The sequence below is a fragment of the Lepisosteus platostomus genome, chromosome 1, assembly GCF_059453375.1.
Source record: "Lepisosteus platostomus isolate fLepPlt1 chromosome 1, fLepPlt1.hap1, whole genome shotgun sequence".
NCBI classification, from domain to species: Eukaryota; Metazoa; Chordata; class Actinopteri; order Semionotiformes; family Lepisosteidae; genus Lepisosteus; species Lepisosteus platostomus.
In genome coordinates this window covers 62,253,327-62,266,128 of record NC_142611.1, presented here as the reverse complement: position 1 = coordinate 62,266,128, position 12,802 = coordinate 62,253,327, and the positions used below count along the sequence as shown (strand labels likewise).

The following is a 12,802-nucleotide window of genomic DNA, read 5'->3' as shown; positions in this document are numbered from 1 at the left end:
TCATTCTGATCCAGAACTCTAGCGGATCAGACCATGTGTGCCTCTCAAGGAGGTGGCATCGATCAGGATCAAATGCCACACGAGGTACCCATGCACCTGACCATGGCAATCGCCAATATGCAGAATGGTCCTGCAACACCTCCCTACTTTGTTCTAAACTTTAGAGTGCAACATCAAAAAAGGAGACAACCCTTTAACTTCATTTAACTGCATGTTGGAAAAAGCACTCGTCTTTCGTGTTGTACTCATCAGCAGTGTGATAGTGTAATCATGCGAGATCCCGCACCCACAGGGGAGACTCGGAGCTGATCCAAATGGAGTAACATGGAAATGCAGCATCACTTATCAGGATCAGAGTTGATCAGCATTTGATCCTGACCAGCAATGGCTGTGGACATGCGCCTTTCACAACAGTGGCACCCATAAGACCACCTAGACTCTGGTACCCAGGACTGGATTCAGGAGCCACTAGGTCTAGTGTGCTAACACCTGGATAAAATCAGCGGTTTTTGGAAAGAGCAGAGGGAATACCACCTCGGAAAAGAGAAAATCTTACCGGCTGTCAAAGAAGGGAGACTGGGAAAGTGCAGGGAAGGAGTCCATCATTGCAGCCGAAGGAAGAGACCCGGAAATGGACCCTGCTGTAGGGAGAGAGCATAGACACGGTGACCATGTGCCCAGTGGCCCATCAGTAACAGCAAATAAACACCAGAAGCTCCAGGGTAGTCCACACCCTGCTCCCCCTTCCCACATCCGCACCCAAAACCCCTCTGGGAACCTTCTCATCCCTCTCTGTGCCTTTAACGAAGATCAAAACCTGCTGGCCTTTCTAAGCATTTGATCCTGTTTGGCCAGGGACACATCACAAACCAGCAATAACAGCGCCTCTGTGCAGTCGGTTTGGTATTTTGGATTCATAACCTTGTGATGTTTTGTCTCACCATAAGAACTTTTAAACCTCTCAACACCTCATGAAGCATCTACCAATCTAACCCGCTATCAGTGTAAACAACCCACCCTTGCCAATTGTTTAACTCTTTGGCAGAGGAATCAGCTTGCAGGGCGCCCATTCCTCTCCTAAGCTGGTGTGAATAATATTTAGCTCTCCCTGTCTCTGAAGTGGCTCTGCGCTGCCCTCTAGACCCCAAGCGTTCAGTCTCCATTCACACCTGGCAGGAATGCCCGCTGCTGCAGGGCACCGGGATTGAGCTCCCCCTGTCCTGCATCCAGCATGGGCCTCATGGGTGCCTGCAGGGTCCCGCCAAGCGCGGCGCCGTCTGACACCCCCAGGACTTTCCTGAAGAACTGCTCCGAATCCTGACTCTCAACACCCTGCGGCAGGCCTGGAAATAGATGAAAGAGAGAATGGTGTAAAGACCTTGATCCGCCTTGATTCATTTTCTAGGAGAACTCCTGGCTTAATATCCGGTTCTTCAAGTCCAATAAATGGGCAAAAACCTACAGATGAACTTAGTGGGTGAACACATTTCATAGCAATCCTACCTTCTGACATCTTGTCTGCGCCAGAGCCTGCAGCACCCCCTGGTGTTGTGGACATGCTGTCCTTGGGTGTAGAAGGCTGCTGGGCACCAGTTGCCCCAGTACTGGCTGCATGAGAGAGACACCCCAAACCAATTACACATTTGATGATGGTTAAGACAACCAGTGACACAGCAGTTAATTAACTCATTTATGACAAAGGCACCAATAAGGCTGAAGAAACTCAAGTGCCCTCCAGATGTAGTTAAACCATTGATGAAGGAGAACAAAAAAACACGTAACAGAACTAGTTAAGTCTTGCTTATCTACAAAAATAGTATAGAACAATATCAACAATGGACAGAGTAAAGTCATTTTCGTCAATGTAGTTCCAAAAAACACCAGGGTCACATTTATTCACACCACTTAACATTTTTTAAACGAAATCCAATAAAAATGCTTAGCAAGTGTCCTCAGACCTGTATGTTGGCCCGTGAAGGTTAGCATTTTGTGGATTCGAAAATAATCCACAAAAAGCTGAAACTGAATTATTTTGTACTGTAGTGTCCATTCATAGGAAATGTAAGGCTAGTACTGTGGTGGCCACCCTGTGAGGAAGAGGAGAAGTTTGTCTGGCCTCCAGGAGCTGTGAGACAAGAGATTCACAAAGCTGTAAATCCAAAGACAACAGCAGGTCAACATAAACCAACACTGCAAGAATGCACAGTGTCAAAAACTGCCATTCCGCATCCCCTGCACAAAGGTGGCTGGGTAGCAAGGAAGAAGCATCTACCAAGAACAAACCATAGAAAAGGAGACTTGAATTCACCAGAGTACATCCGAAGGACAACTGGAACCATGTCTTACGGTCCAATGAAATAAAAAATGATCTCTCTGGACACGGTCGTTAGGAATACTGTTGGCACAATTAATGTTGAGAAAACCCTCCCACCCACTATGAAATAATGTAGGGGGTCTGTTATTGGGAGGTTGTGGACTAAAGGATCTAGAGGCTTCTGAGCAGACATTTGACTGCCTCTGCCAAGAAGCTCAAGCTTGGCTGAAAAGAGACCTTCCAGCACAACAATGACCCAATGCCCAAAGGAACGGTTTAACTGCACACACAACAAACATATCTGACTGGTCCTCAGATCCAATCAAGCACACGTCAAACTCAAGGAGGTCATTCACAAACGGAAAGCAAGGGTCCTGTATGGCAGAGGGAGTACAGGTCAAAAAGTCCCTCTTCAGAAAAGCCAGAACTTCACAGCACAGGACAGGAGGCATCTGGTGACCCTCACCACTTTTCAGCAGGAAAGATTAGCCAATCTGTAAGCTTGTCACATTTTGTTATATGAGGTTTTCTGCTCCTATTTCATCACTAGCATGAACACATCTGAAGGGCACTGTAAGTTGTCCTTATTTCAGCCTTCGTGTGGGCTTTACTGAAAACAATCCTTTTTTCTACAGGATCATTTCTGGACTAACAATGCTCCCTGGCTGACAAGGATTCATATAGAGCCAAATTTCTCATGTAAAAACAAGGCCCATGAAAATATAAAGTTTACAAGCAAGAGGAGGCCCTTTATACCTTGCTTAGTTTTCTAGTAGTTAACTGATCAGAGGTGCTCATTCAGCTTCAGCAACATGGCTGAGCAGTTTGTCTCAAGAGTCCCACTCCCCTTGGGTAAAGCAGTGCCTCTTGTTGATCTGAGTGGTTAAATTGCAGAACGGATAAAAGGAGGCACTTCTGCACACAGAGGAGCAGTGAGGACAAATTCAGGCTGAAGATTTCCGAGCTCCCAGGACACCAACAGAGAGTGGGTTGTCCAGCTGTCACTCCTCAGGGGTGACAGCACCTGGCGTAAGAACCCACCTGCTCCATCTCCCCGAGCCTCGGACCCCAGACCTTCCTCCGTCTTCAGCTGCTCCGAGTCTTCCTTCGCTCCCTCCGTCTCCTCACCTGCACAAGGACAAGGAGACAGAACCAGCAGGTCAGGGCAGCTCTCTCAAAACGAGACTGTGGGTCCAGCACTCAAATGAGCAGGTCCGAGAGTAGGAAACGCTTCTATACGCAAAGAGCTCTGGATGTCAGGTACAGAGACACAAACTCCGGATGCATCCAGGAGAAGGCTGGATGGAATGTAACTTCACTAACGACGCAGGTACGAAGGGCCAAACGTCCTAGTTCTTGACCCACAGCTGACTATGAAAGCCATACGTCACCGTACAGACATAACGTTTCCTTGGCCAAAGGAAATATGATCGGGATTCACCCCTTTTCTTCTCCTCTCCTTTTCTGGCTTTGCGTTTAAATTGACAACCAGAACTGTTTCTGATACACAACAATGATACTTTTTAATAGGTTTTCTGAACCCCCCACTTCATTATATCATAGGTCTGTTAAGACAAGTAAGACTTGCATTGTTGTTAAAGTACTGGACAATCTAACAGTAGCACCCCTTCCCAGAAAGTTAACATCTGTAGTGTCATCTGCGTTTTTTGGCAGAAGAAAAAAGGAGCCACACAAATTACTTCAATCAGAGAGCAGGACAGGAGGATAGGCCAGCCTGCAGAATGACAAAGTGGTCAAGACACTGCAGCTCTTGCTTGGCCTGATGGGCATTTTCTGTGCCAGCGGGTGTTGAAAGGTGCTCATCCTGGGTCCTGTTTGAGCAGTGCCTCGTCTCCTCACCTGGCTCGGGGACGGTCTCTCTCTCTCCGGGGCCCAGGGCGGAAGGGGCAGCCGAGAGTGCTGTGGGGTCCTGGGAAGGAGGCAGCTGTTTGAGGGGAGCCTGGGACGCCCGCTGGGCACCGCTTCCTTCCCTCTGCCCAGCCGTAGGCAGGATGGCTTTTCGACTCAAATCCAGCAGCATCTTCCCGAAAAAGGCCTCCTGCACAGCAGGCAAGGAGAAGAGGAGAGTGTTACCAAGGTCAAGAGGTGCCCCTGAACAGCGATGTGACGATGGGGAATAGCCCCTTGAGAGTATGCATCACCGTCACTACTACAGAAAAATCTGAAAATGAAATACTAGTATGTCAAGCCGAAAACCCCAGGTGCATTGGCTGACTGAAAAACAAGGTTGAGCACTTCCTGCATTCCACTGTCCCACCGGAGATGGTACCCAAGTCCCGCATCAGGGTACGGCAGCGGCTGCAGTGTGCTCCCCCAGCAGGCGGGGCCAGGAGAAAAAGGACACCCCGCTGTGGTGGGGCATGTACCTGTAGATACGCAGGGAACATGTCCTCCAGCTTGCTCTTCTTCCTGCCCCTGCGCTTCTTCGCCTGCTCTCCCTCGGGCTCCGCTGCCTTCAAGTCCGGAGGGCCATCCACTGGGGTATCAGGGGGGCATGCTGCACACAGAGAGCACAGACAGTCACTGACCCTCATCTGGGCCACCAGGGGAAACCAGGCACAGGCAAGGAAACAAGGCCAACCCCCAGAGCTTGCTTGACTTCAAGGTCTTTCCAGGTATTACCATCCTAACTAGGTCAAAGATCAGCAGGATGTAACTACACACAACAGGCATGTGGGAAATAGATGACATGAGGGACGACCGTCCAGAAGCAATCTGGCGAAGGAGCACACAAGTGGAGGCTGTGTGGGGAACCCGGACCCTCAAAGGGTTGGACAGTGGGGCTGTCGGCAGGGTAGAAACGGCTGGTACTTGCCTTCGTCGGCCGTTTTCTCTGTGATCGGCCCATCAGCGGTGGTCTCTCCAGCCAGCGGAAGCACCAGTCCCTTCTTCATGCGCGTGTGGGACTTCCTCTGGCGCACCATGAAGCCGCCGATGCCTGGGGAACAGAGGAGACGGGCATTACAGAGTATTGGAAATTAACCAAAGCCATGGAGAAACAGCCCTGCACCCCGGTGTGCGACGACAGGGACAGTCAGAGACTGGAGCACGGCTCCTACCTGGTCTGTAAGGTTTCCTTTTTCTCTTCTTTCCCTCTTCCGTCTCCTCCACTCCTCCCTTCATCCCCTCTCCCTCTGCACAGCCGTCGGCGCACCCCTCAGGGCCCGTCTCTCTCTCGGGCCCCCCCTCGCGGTCAGGGCTCCCCGGGTGCTCCAGCTTGGGCTCGCAGTCCATGGATTCCCCGGCCCCTGCAGGCACCGAGAGACAAAGGGCTGAGACGGGGGGGTGGCCAGCTATGTTCCCTCTGATTGTGTTTCCTGCCGAGCGCATGACTTAACCTGAGCAGCGTAAAAAAGCTGTAGTGTGGGATGCACAGGGCTTCAAACGGTGCAAATGTGAGAACTCGGTGATCGGCCGAAAAAGACCAAAGGCAAGGCCCAAGGGGCATAATGACATGTACTGCTGTTGCCGACTTTGTGAAAGTCTGCAATAGTTTGCCAGCTATACTAAAGGAAGTACCTACAATCCATAGTTTTAGGAGAAGTTTTCAAGTACTACCGAGTTGACCGATTATTGTAAAAGCATGTTATTTAACGACTCCCATGAAGGCCTATTTGTTTAGCCACATTATCTGAATTTTTGATTGATTGTTTGCTGTTCAGTAATGTCATTAACCATGAACCGCACCTCCCGAATGATAAACTTATGAAGTTCTTAAAGATTTCATGTACGATGTGCAAATGTTTATTTTTTGATATTTCATTTGATCTTTGTTCAACAGGTGATTGATGTCAATTGCAACATACTGCTTACTTATGTACTGAGTATTGAGCACAGTACTGCAAAGTTTTACCACTGACTTTTTTACTCACAACACTGCAACTGTAATGCAAATCATGCATTGCGTATCTTTAAGTTAAACAGTCCAGTCATCACTATAAAAAATAGCAAGTCAGTATGTCACTGAAAATTATAGTCTTCACTTCTATCCTACCAACTGAAGTTCAAATCTAACTCGTGTTGTACACAACCATATTGTTCAGTTATCATTTCTGGCGTCTTTCAATGACAACCATCGCGTGTACACCTTGTCGAGATTAATATTCTTTAATTAATGTTAATGTCCATTGTTTTGGTATGATTTAATTCTCATGAGCATGTCTAAATGTAACTCTTCCAGCTGGTTTTATAATGTTCATCAGACTGAATCCCTGTTTGCAATCTGCGCTTGATGCAAGAAAGGTGGCGCTGCTACCCAGAAGTGCCAGGTCACTGAATTGACGTGGTTCAATTTGCATTGAATGACGAACATGGCAAGTCTCCATCAAACCACATTTCACCTTTTCTGCAGTCACACACCTGAAGTCACGGTATAGATCCATAGCTTTCTTATAAACCTCATCCGAATTGTTAAAGAACTCTGCGTATCTGGAAACAAGCGCCACAAGTTCTTCACGACCAAAGTCAAAATCTGACGTGTTGATTAAGGCTGACATCTCGGAGAATTTGTGTTCCTTCCCTCCGACTGTGATGCACGGGAGTTTAAAAGAGGCGTGCAGCTGCGCAGCTCAGAGGGAGCAGTGGTGACCAGGACTGAAAAGACTGGAGCTCCGAAATTTTCCTGGGACTCAGAAAGCAGCTGCTTTCAACTACCACCCGCCTGTTTAAATCGGAATAAAGACACGGGAAAACTGAAACGTAATGAAGAGAGAAGCAAGACTACAAAAGTTCCTAAAGGTGGCCATGCCTGCAGGTTCTCATTGCACCCATGCTCTGACCTGACTGAGCTCTTTTTTTCTGAAACCAGACCACCTCTCTCCAGTACTGCAAGTGCTGGAGATACATTGAGCCCTAAAACGCTTGCTGGATTGAGGCCCTCAAGGACTGGAGCTTGACATGAATCCCCCAATCGATGGCATGGCGACTCAAAACGGCCAAGTAAATTACATCATCTGGCTCTTACAGAAGAGAGAACGGGACACTGGGAGCAATCGGGCTGTGGCAAGGTTGGCAAGATCTTCTCACCTTTGACCTCGTCCCCTTCCCCGTCCCCTTCCTTCAGCTCCAGCCCGTCCGGCCCCGCCTCCCCACACAGCACCCCCATACGGGAGCGGCGCTGGCGCCTCTTGTGCAGCGGAGACATGGAGATGCTGCGCAGCAGGGACATCCCGGTCTCCGTCAGCCACACCCCCTCCAGTCGGTAAAACTGCGGCTCTGGGGAGACAGGTCAAGCACACCCAGGGGTGAATCCCACTTCCTGCCTTTCACGAGACTAGCTCAGCTAGCAGCCGAGCCTGGAAGACAACACTCCCATACAAACTGAACATGTTTAGTTAAAATATTTTTAGATTTATTATTCATTTTGGGATTAGATTGTAAAGAACAAAAATGTAGTTTTCGGATGCTGATATGTTCAGTTCAGCAATCCATCCACCTTCTAAGCGCTTTATCCAATCCAGGGTTGCTGAAGAGACGGACTCTATCCTGGTAAGCAATGGGCACAAGGTAGGATACACTTGGACGGGACGCCTGTCCGCCACGGGCCACACAGACGGAAATAGACACACATTAGGGCCGGATTTCCCAGAAGCCAATTAATCAGCATGGTTTTGGACTGTGGGAGGAAATCGGGGCATCTGAGAACCTGTCTCTCACGACCCATCTAGTTAAGATCGTGCACACAAACCCTCTTTAAAAAAAATGGTCTTCTTTGTTTAACAGGTAGAAGATCCTACTTTGCTGGGGTCTGGGGGGCTGCCTTTAAAGAGGATTCAAACTGACTTTTTCATTCAAAGAGGGTTTCTGGATATTTGATGCTCCTGGAATTAAGAACTGGGACCTTCAATGTGAAGTTACTCGGCAAACTGGGAGGCTGGTTAAACTGTGTTACAGAATGACATTCCAGTCTGGTTTAGCATGCTATATATTACAAGCTGCCATCTGCTCATTTTGGGACACTGAACAAAACTTACCTGAACCTCAACGAAACTGCAGATGTAAATATTCTGACATATTCCCCTTTCCTGGCATTTCCCACACAACTACACTGTTCTGTCCATCCCAAGTACACAGTGAGGTCCATCAATGTTACCAAACATTTGTTGGTGTCACTCATTGTTGATCCCCTTCAGGACCAATAAAGTCTTATCTTAGCAATAGCTATACAACCAATTGTCTCCTAAGGAGATCTGCTTCTCCCGATTGGCATACGATCATGATTTCAATGGCTGTGCAGAAGAAAGGCCAAGACCAGCCTTGGCTGCAGTTTCCTCCAGGCCAGAACCCTTGAGACTTTTTTTTTAGTTGGGGCCCAATAAAGGCAAACTGTACAGGAACAACATCAGACAGCATTTGGAAAGGACTTGGCTGAAATGTCGCAGAAACTCACAGCAAGACTGGCACAGGCTCCCCATAATGAAGGGCAAGATCTCAGGAATGTTTCTTCACAGAAAAAACTACTGCTCAAATTCATTCTGGGGCTCCTCTGGACACCAGACCTATCCCATTTACTCCATTTAATCAGTGAAGACCTCAGAGCTCCAACTGGGAAAACCCCTTATTTGCTCAACTGCAGATGTCCATCTTTTAATTTAGGACCAAATATATTGTACAAAATTGCATCTTTACGGGGCAAATGCTGGTGCATGGGATACCTAGACTGAATCAGAGAGGAGGCTGAAGCCCAGCTGTGCAGCTGAGGGCATCTCTATTAATAATTCTCTTCAAAACATTAGCCTCAGCTGTCTCATAACTAAAGCTGTCAGTGTACACAATTTGACAGCCAGTGATTTGCCTGATAAAGGAAAGGGTTATTAAAACACTTATTAAAGCAGAGTAAGACGCCATACGGACAGCAACAATACTGCAATAAAGACGAACGCAAAAAAGAAAGCGCATTCACAAACTACACACAAGCTTAAAGGTGCAGATTAAAAGAAAAAATGTGTACCTGGTTCTTTCACCTTCACAGGTGTCACCACTGGAGTCTCCATGACCACTGCAAACACAAACACGTGTCAGCTCAAACAGGGCTCAGCAGGAACACGCACCAGATGCCTGGCACAGCTGATTCTGAGCTGCAGGAACATGGGCTTGAGAGGGATCTGAGTGTATACAGATCATGGATATCTAATCCGGGAGAGCACCTATTGCTGAAATATGAAAGAGGCAATTTAGAGGGACCTTTAAGAATAGCTGGACACAGATACACAAGCTGAACAACCGGAAGATTTTCTTTGACAACAGCCGGCACACAGACCTCCTAAAAGCACAGCAAACCTCTAAGTGCACGGCCATGGTCTGTACAGCACGCGGCGCCAGCTTACCGACGGGCTTGGGGACGTAGGGCGAGCAGGCCGTACAGGTGAAGCCCTCGTCCGATGCCTGCTCCACCTCGTCTTCGGTGTACAGACTCTCGCACACCGCGTGCATCCACCTGCGGACAGAAAGGACAGACGCTCAGGGCTGCCTTCCGCTCCTCATTTTAAACGGGTTGATTTGCTTCCTTCTGTCCTGACTGGAAAGTTCTGCCTTGACAGCCTGAAAAGTCGCAATGTTCGGAGCTGTACACCTCTTGGCCCCCAAAATAGCAGGTCCTCCCAGGTCTCCCATGTCCGGGTCCAGCCCTGCGGCGCCGGTGCCTCAGGTGCGCCCTCACCTGTCGCAGTGCTGACACTGCAGCAGCAGCTCCTCCTCCATGAAGTTCTCGCGGCACACAGGGCAGGTCACCAGGCTGGCGCAGGGGGCGCAGTGCGTGTAGTTGTTCTGCCACTCGCAGTGGAAGCCGGGAGAGCTGGCGCCGCACTGCATGCAGCACACACACCTGCGGCGAGAGAGGAGAGCCGTCACGGCACAGCACACAAAGCGGCGGGCAGAGAGGTGAGCGCAGGTGTGCACGCAGCGCACGCCTGCAGGAACAGAAACAGGCACCAGAGCCCTTCTATACACGGCACGCACACCCGCTAAAAGAGACCAAGGCACTACAGTGCTACAGAAAGCACAAGGCTCACAACTGAAAGAGGGGGAGTGACATTTCTGTCCAGGCACACACCGCCAGAAGACACGACTGACCAGTGAGGACAGGACAACAGAGGGCACAGACTTAAAGACTGCAATGTGTCAAAGGCTCAAGGAATGTCAGCTATAACTCTTCCACCAAGCCCAGCACACAGTGCCCAGGGTCTCTACTGCACAACCTGGGTCACAAGAGCTCCCCTTAAGCGTTTAAAACATGGAGCCTTTAACTAAATGGCAATGGAGAAAAACGTGAAGGAGGGGCAGTTGGCTCCGTTTCCCAGCGCATCAGAGCACTGCGGGCGAGTCATCCGAGGGCTGATTGGAAGGCATGGGAAGGATATACTCGCCATTTGCACTTCCAGCCCCCCTTGGGCACGGTGTGCAAGGGGGGGTCCAGGCAGTAGGTGTGGTAGCTGACGTCGCAGTCGTCACACAGCAGCAGGCGGGCCGGGTCACTGGCCTTCCCGCACACCTCACACACGATGCACTCCAGGCAGCGCCAGCCCTTCACCAGCATGACCTTCGTGATCTGGGGGCCGGAGAGAGGACAAGAGTTAGAAGAGAGGGAGAGGGCAGAGGTCATGCATTTCGACCCCGCAGCAGAGCGGGCAGGGGCTCACCTTGCTGTTGACGCAGTAGGGATGGTAACACTGGGCGCACTGGGCGCAGGCCAGCAGCTGCCCCTCCACGCCCAGTCCGAAGCTGCCACACACCACGCACATGTCCTGCGAGAAAGAGGACAAGCCTCAGCTGTGGGTTCGAGGGCACTTAACACTGGAGCGTTCCAGAGAGCAGACAGGTGGCCTGCAGCTCCACCTGGGCTTCAAGACAGCATATTTAATATTGAATATAACTCATAAGCACTCACTTGGATTCTTCCTGAACCAGATCGCAGCCTCCACCCCACCCACCCCGACAAAACCACTTTAACAACTTAACCAGGCTTGTTTCACAGACCTCTATCATGTCCAGTTGCCAGCTCTTTACTTCATCTGTGTCTTAAACCTGTTCTCTGTGAGGTTTTAGTACACCCACAAACAATCTTGCTGGGATTCAGAAGTGACGAACACTGTGATCACTGTGACCTGCAATAACTGAAGAAAGACTAGGGAAAGGCTGGAAACGGCTTGATCCTCAAACGCCCACTGGATGTGGGAAACACTCCCAGCAGCACCACTGGACCATTCAAGAGACCGGAGCCTGGTACAGCAGGAACGACAAGGCTCAACCCTCTCTTGAATGCTGCGCGAGAAACCTAAGCCCAGACTAAGTGGTACCGCAGCAGGTTCAACACCAGTGCGCCAAGGCTGCCGTCGTGAGAAAAGGTCCTACCTGCAGCAGGACGAACTTGTCCGTGTTAGAGAAGAGCACCACTGTGTTTTGCATGGTATCATCCTCATCCTCATCTTCCTCCTTCCCCAGTCCAGTGTCTGTGTCCATGCTTTGCTGCACAGGAAGAGGCCCGATGACAAAGGAGTTCAATAAGATAATGACAAAAAGAGTAAGGGAGAGGCATCCATCATTCCCAATAAGTAAGTGCTTCAATATTGCCTTTTAACTGCATTAATACAGGCAGCAGAGTGGAGACATGCTGAGTGATCCAGACTCTGGATTGGCGGTGCTGCAGGACCAGATCCCAGAGTACTTCACTCGCTTGTTCCACAAACATGCACTGCTGTAGAACTGGATATCCAGCTGGTCACCACCAACAAGAAACTGTTCACAATGACCTTTTTTAGTGAAATAGGGGAATATATAAAAAAAACATGCAGCACTTTTGGGGAAACCACAATGAAGAACACAAGGAGCTAGCTTGTTACTGTAACTCCCCCAAAGAAATTGATCACAAAAAAAATGTTGCTCTATAAATCCAGTCTGCTGTCCAGTGTGTTTGACCAGCAAACTCGATGCACATCTCTCAGACTACTACAGTTGCAGTGGCTTATGTGATATCTGCAAGGCAGGCTCTGCTGGTGACCTCCCAGCGGGCGAGAGGCCACACTGCTCCCCTGGGGACATGCAGGGGGTTCTCACCAGGAAGGCTTCGATGCAGGACGCCATGGCCTTGAGACGCGAACGGCCCCGGCCACGCCCGCTGCCGCCTCCACGAGGCCGCCGCTTCCCTGGAAAACTGTTGCTCCGGCCCTGAGAGAGGGGGCAGAGAGACAAAGATGGCAACCGGGGTTTCATTTTTCCTATTTCAATGAAAACCTACAAACAAATCAGTACTTTCTCATGGTCCACTGCTCCTTTGCAAATCCGCCGACATCTGGATTAGAGGAGGGCAGGTGCTGTAAGAAGGGGAACGACCCCACCCCTGCGTTCTCCCAGGGGCGGGACAGAAACCTTCTGCTTTGCTCTGGGGCAGCAGTGTCCACAGGGCCCCCACTGGGAAGAGGGTCTGTGGTCTCGCACACGTGCTGCCCCCCCACATCCTCAACACTAGAGAAG

The 12,802-nt window shown here is 49.9% G+C and overlaps 1 protein-coding gene across 1 annotated transcript in view; it reads right to left on the bottom strand.

Moving 5' to 3' along the window:
* Nucleotides 1-12,802, bottom strand: part of kmt2d (lysine (K)-specific methyltransferase 2D) — a 62,378-nt gene that overhangs the window by 31,570 nt on the left and 18,006 nt on the right. Inside the window, exons 13-28 of the mRNA XM_088633380.1 lie at nucleotides 12,386-12,496; nucleotides 11,684-11,797; nucleotides 10,972-11,076; nucleotides 10,699-10,880; nucleotides 9,993-10,157; nucleotides 9,661-9,770; nucleotides 9,285-9,332; nucleotides 7,361-7,549; nucleotides 5,395-5,583; nucleotides 5,151-5,273; nucleotides 4,702-4,832; nucleotides 4,175-4,373; nucleotides 3,356-3,442; nucleotides 1,504-1,608; nucleotides 1,170-1,349; nucleotides 557-641 (exon numbers count right to left, since the gene is read on the bottom strand). Coding sequence (XP_088489506.1) covers nucleotides 557-641; nucleotides 1,170-1,349; nucleotides 1,504-1,608; nucleotides 3,356-3,442; nucleotides 4,175-4,373; nucleotides 4,702-4,832; nucleotides 5,151-5,273; nucleotides 5,395-5,583; nucleotides 7,361-7,549; nucleotides 9,285-9,332; nucleotides 9,661-9,770; nucleotides 9,993-10,157; nucleotides 10,699-10,880; nucleotides 10,972-11,076; nucleotides 11,684-11,797; nucleotides 12,386-12,496 — 2,123 coding nt within the window. The remainder of the gene's footprint in view (nucleotides 1-556; nucleotides 642-1,169; nucleotides 1,350-1,503; nucleotides 1,609-3,355; nucleotides 3,443-4,174; nucleotides 4,374-4,701; nucleotides 4,833-5,150; nucleotides 5,274-5,394; nucleotides 5,584-7,360; nucleotides 7,550-9,284; nucleotides 9,333-9,660; nucleotides 9,771-9,992; nucleotides 10,158-10,698; nucleotides 10,881-10,971; nucleotides 11,077-11,683; nucleotides 11,798-12,385; nucleotides 12,497-12,802) is intronic.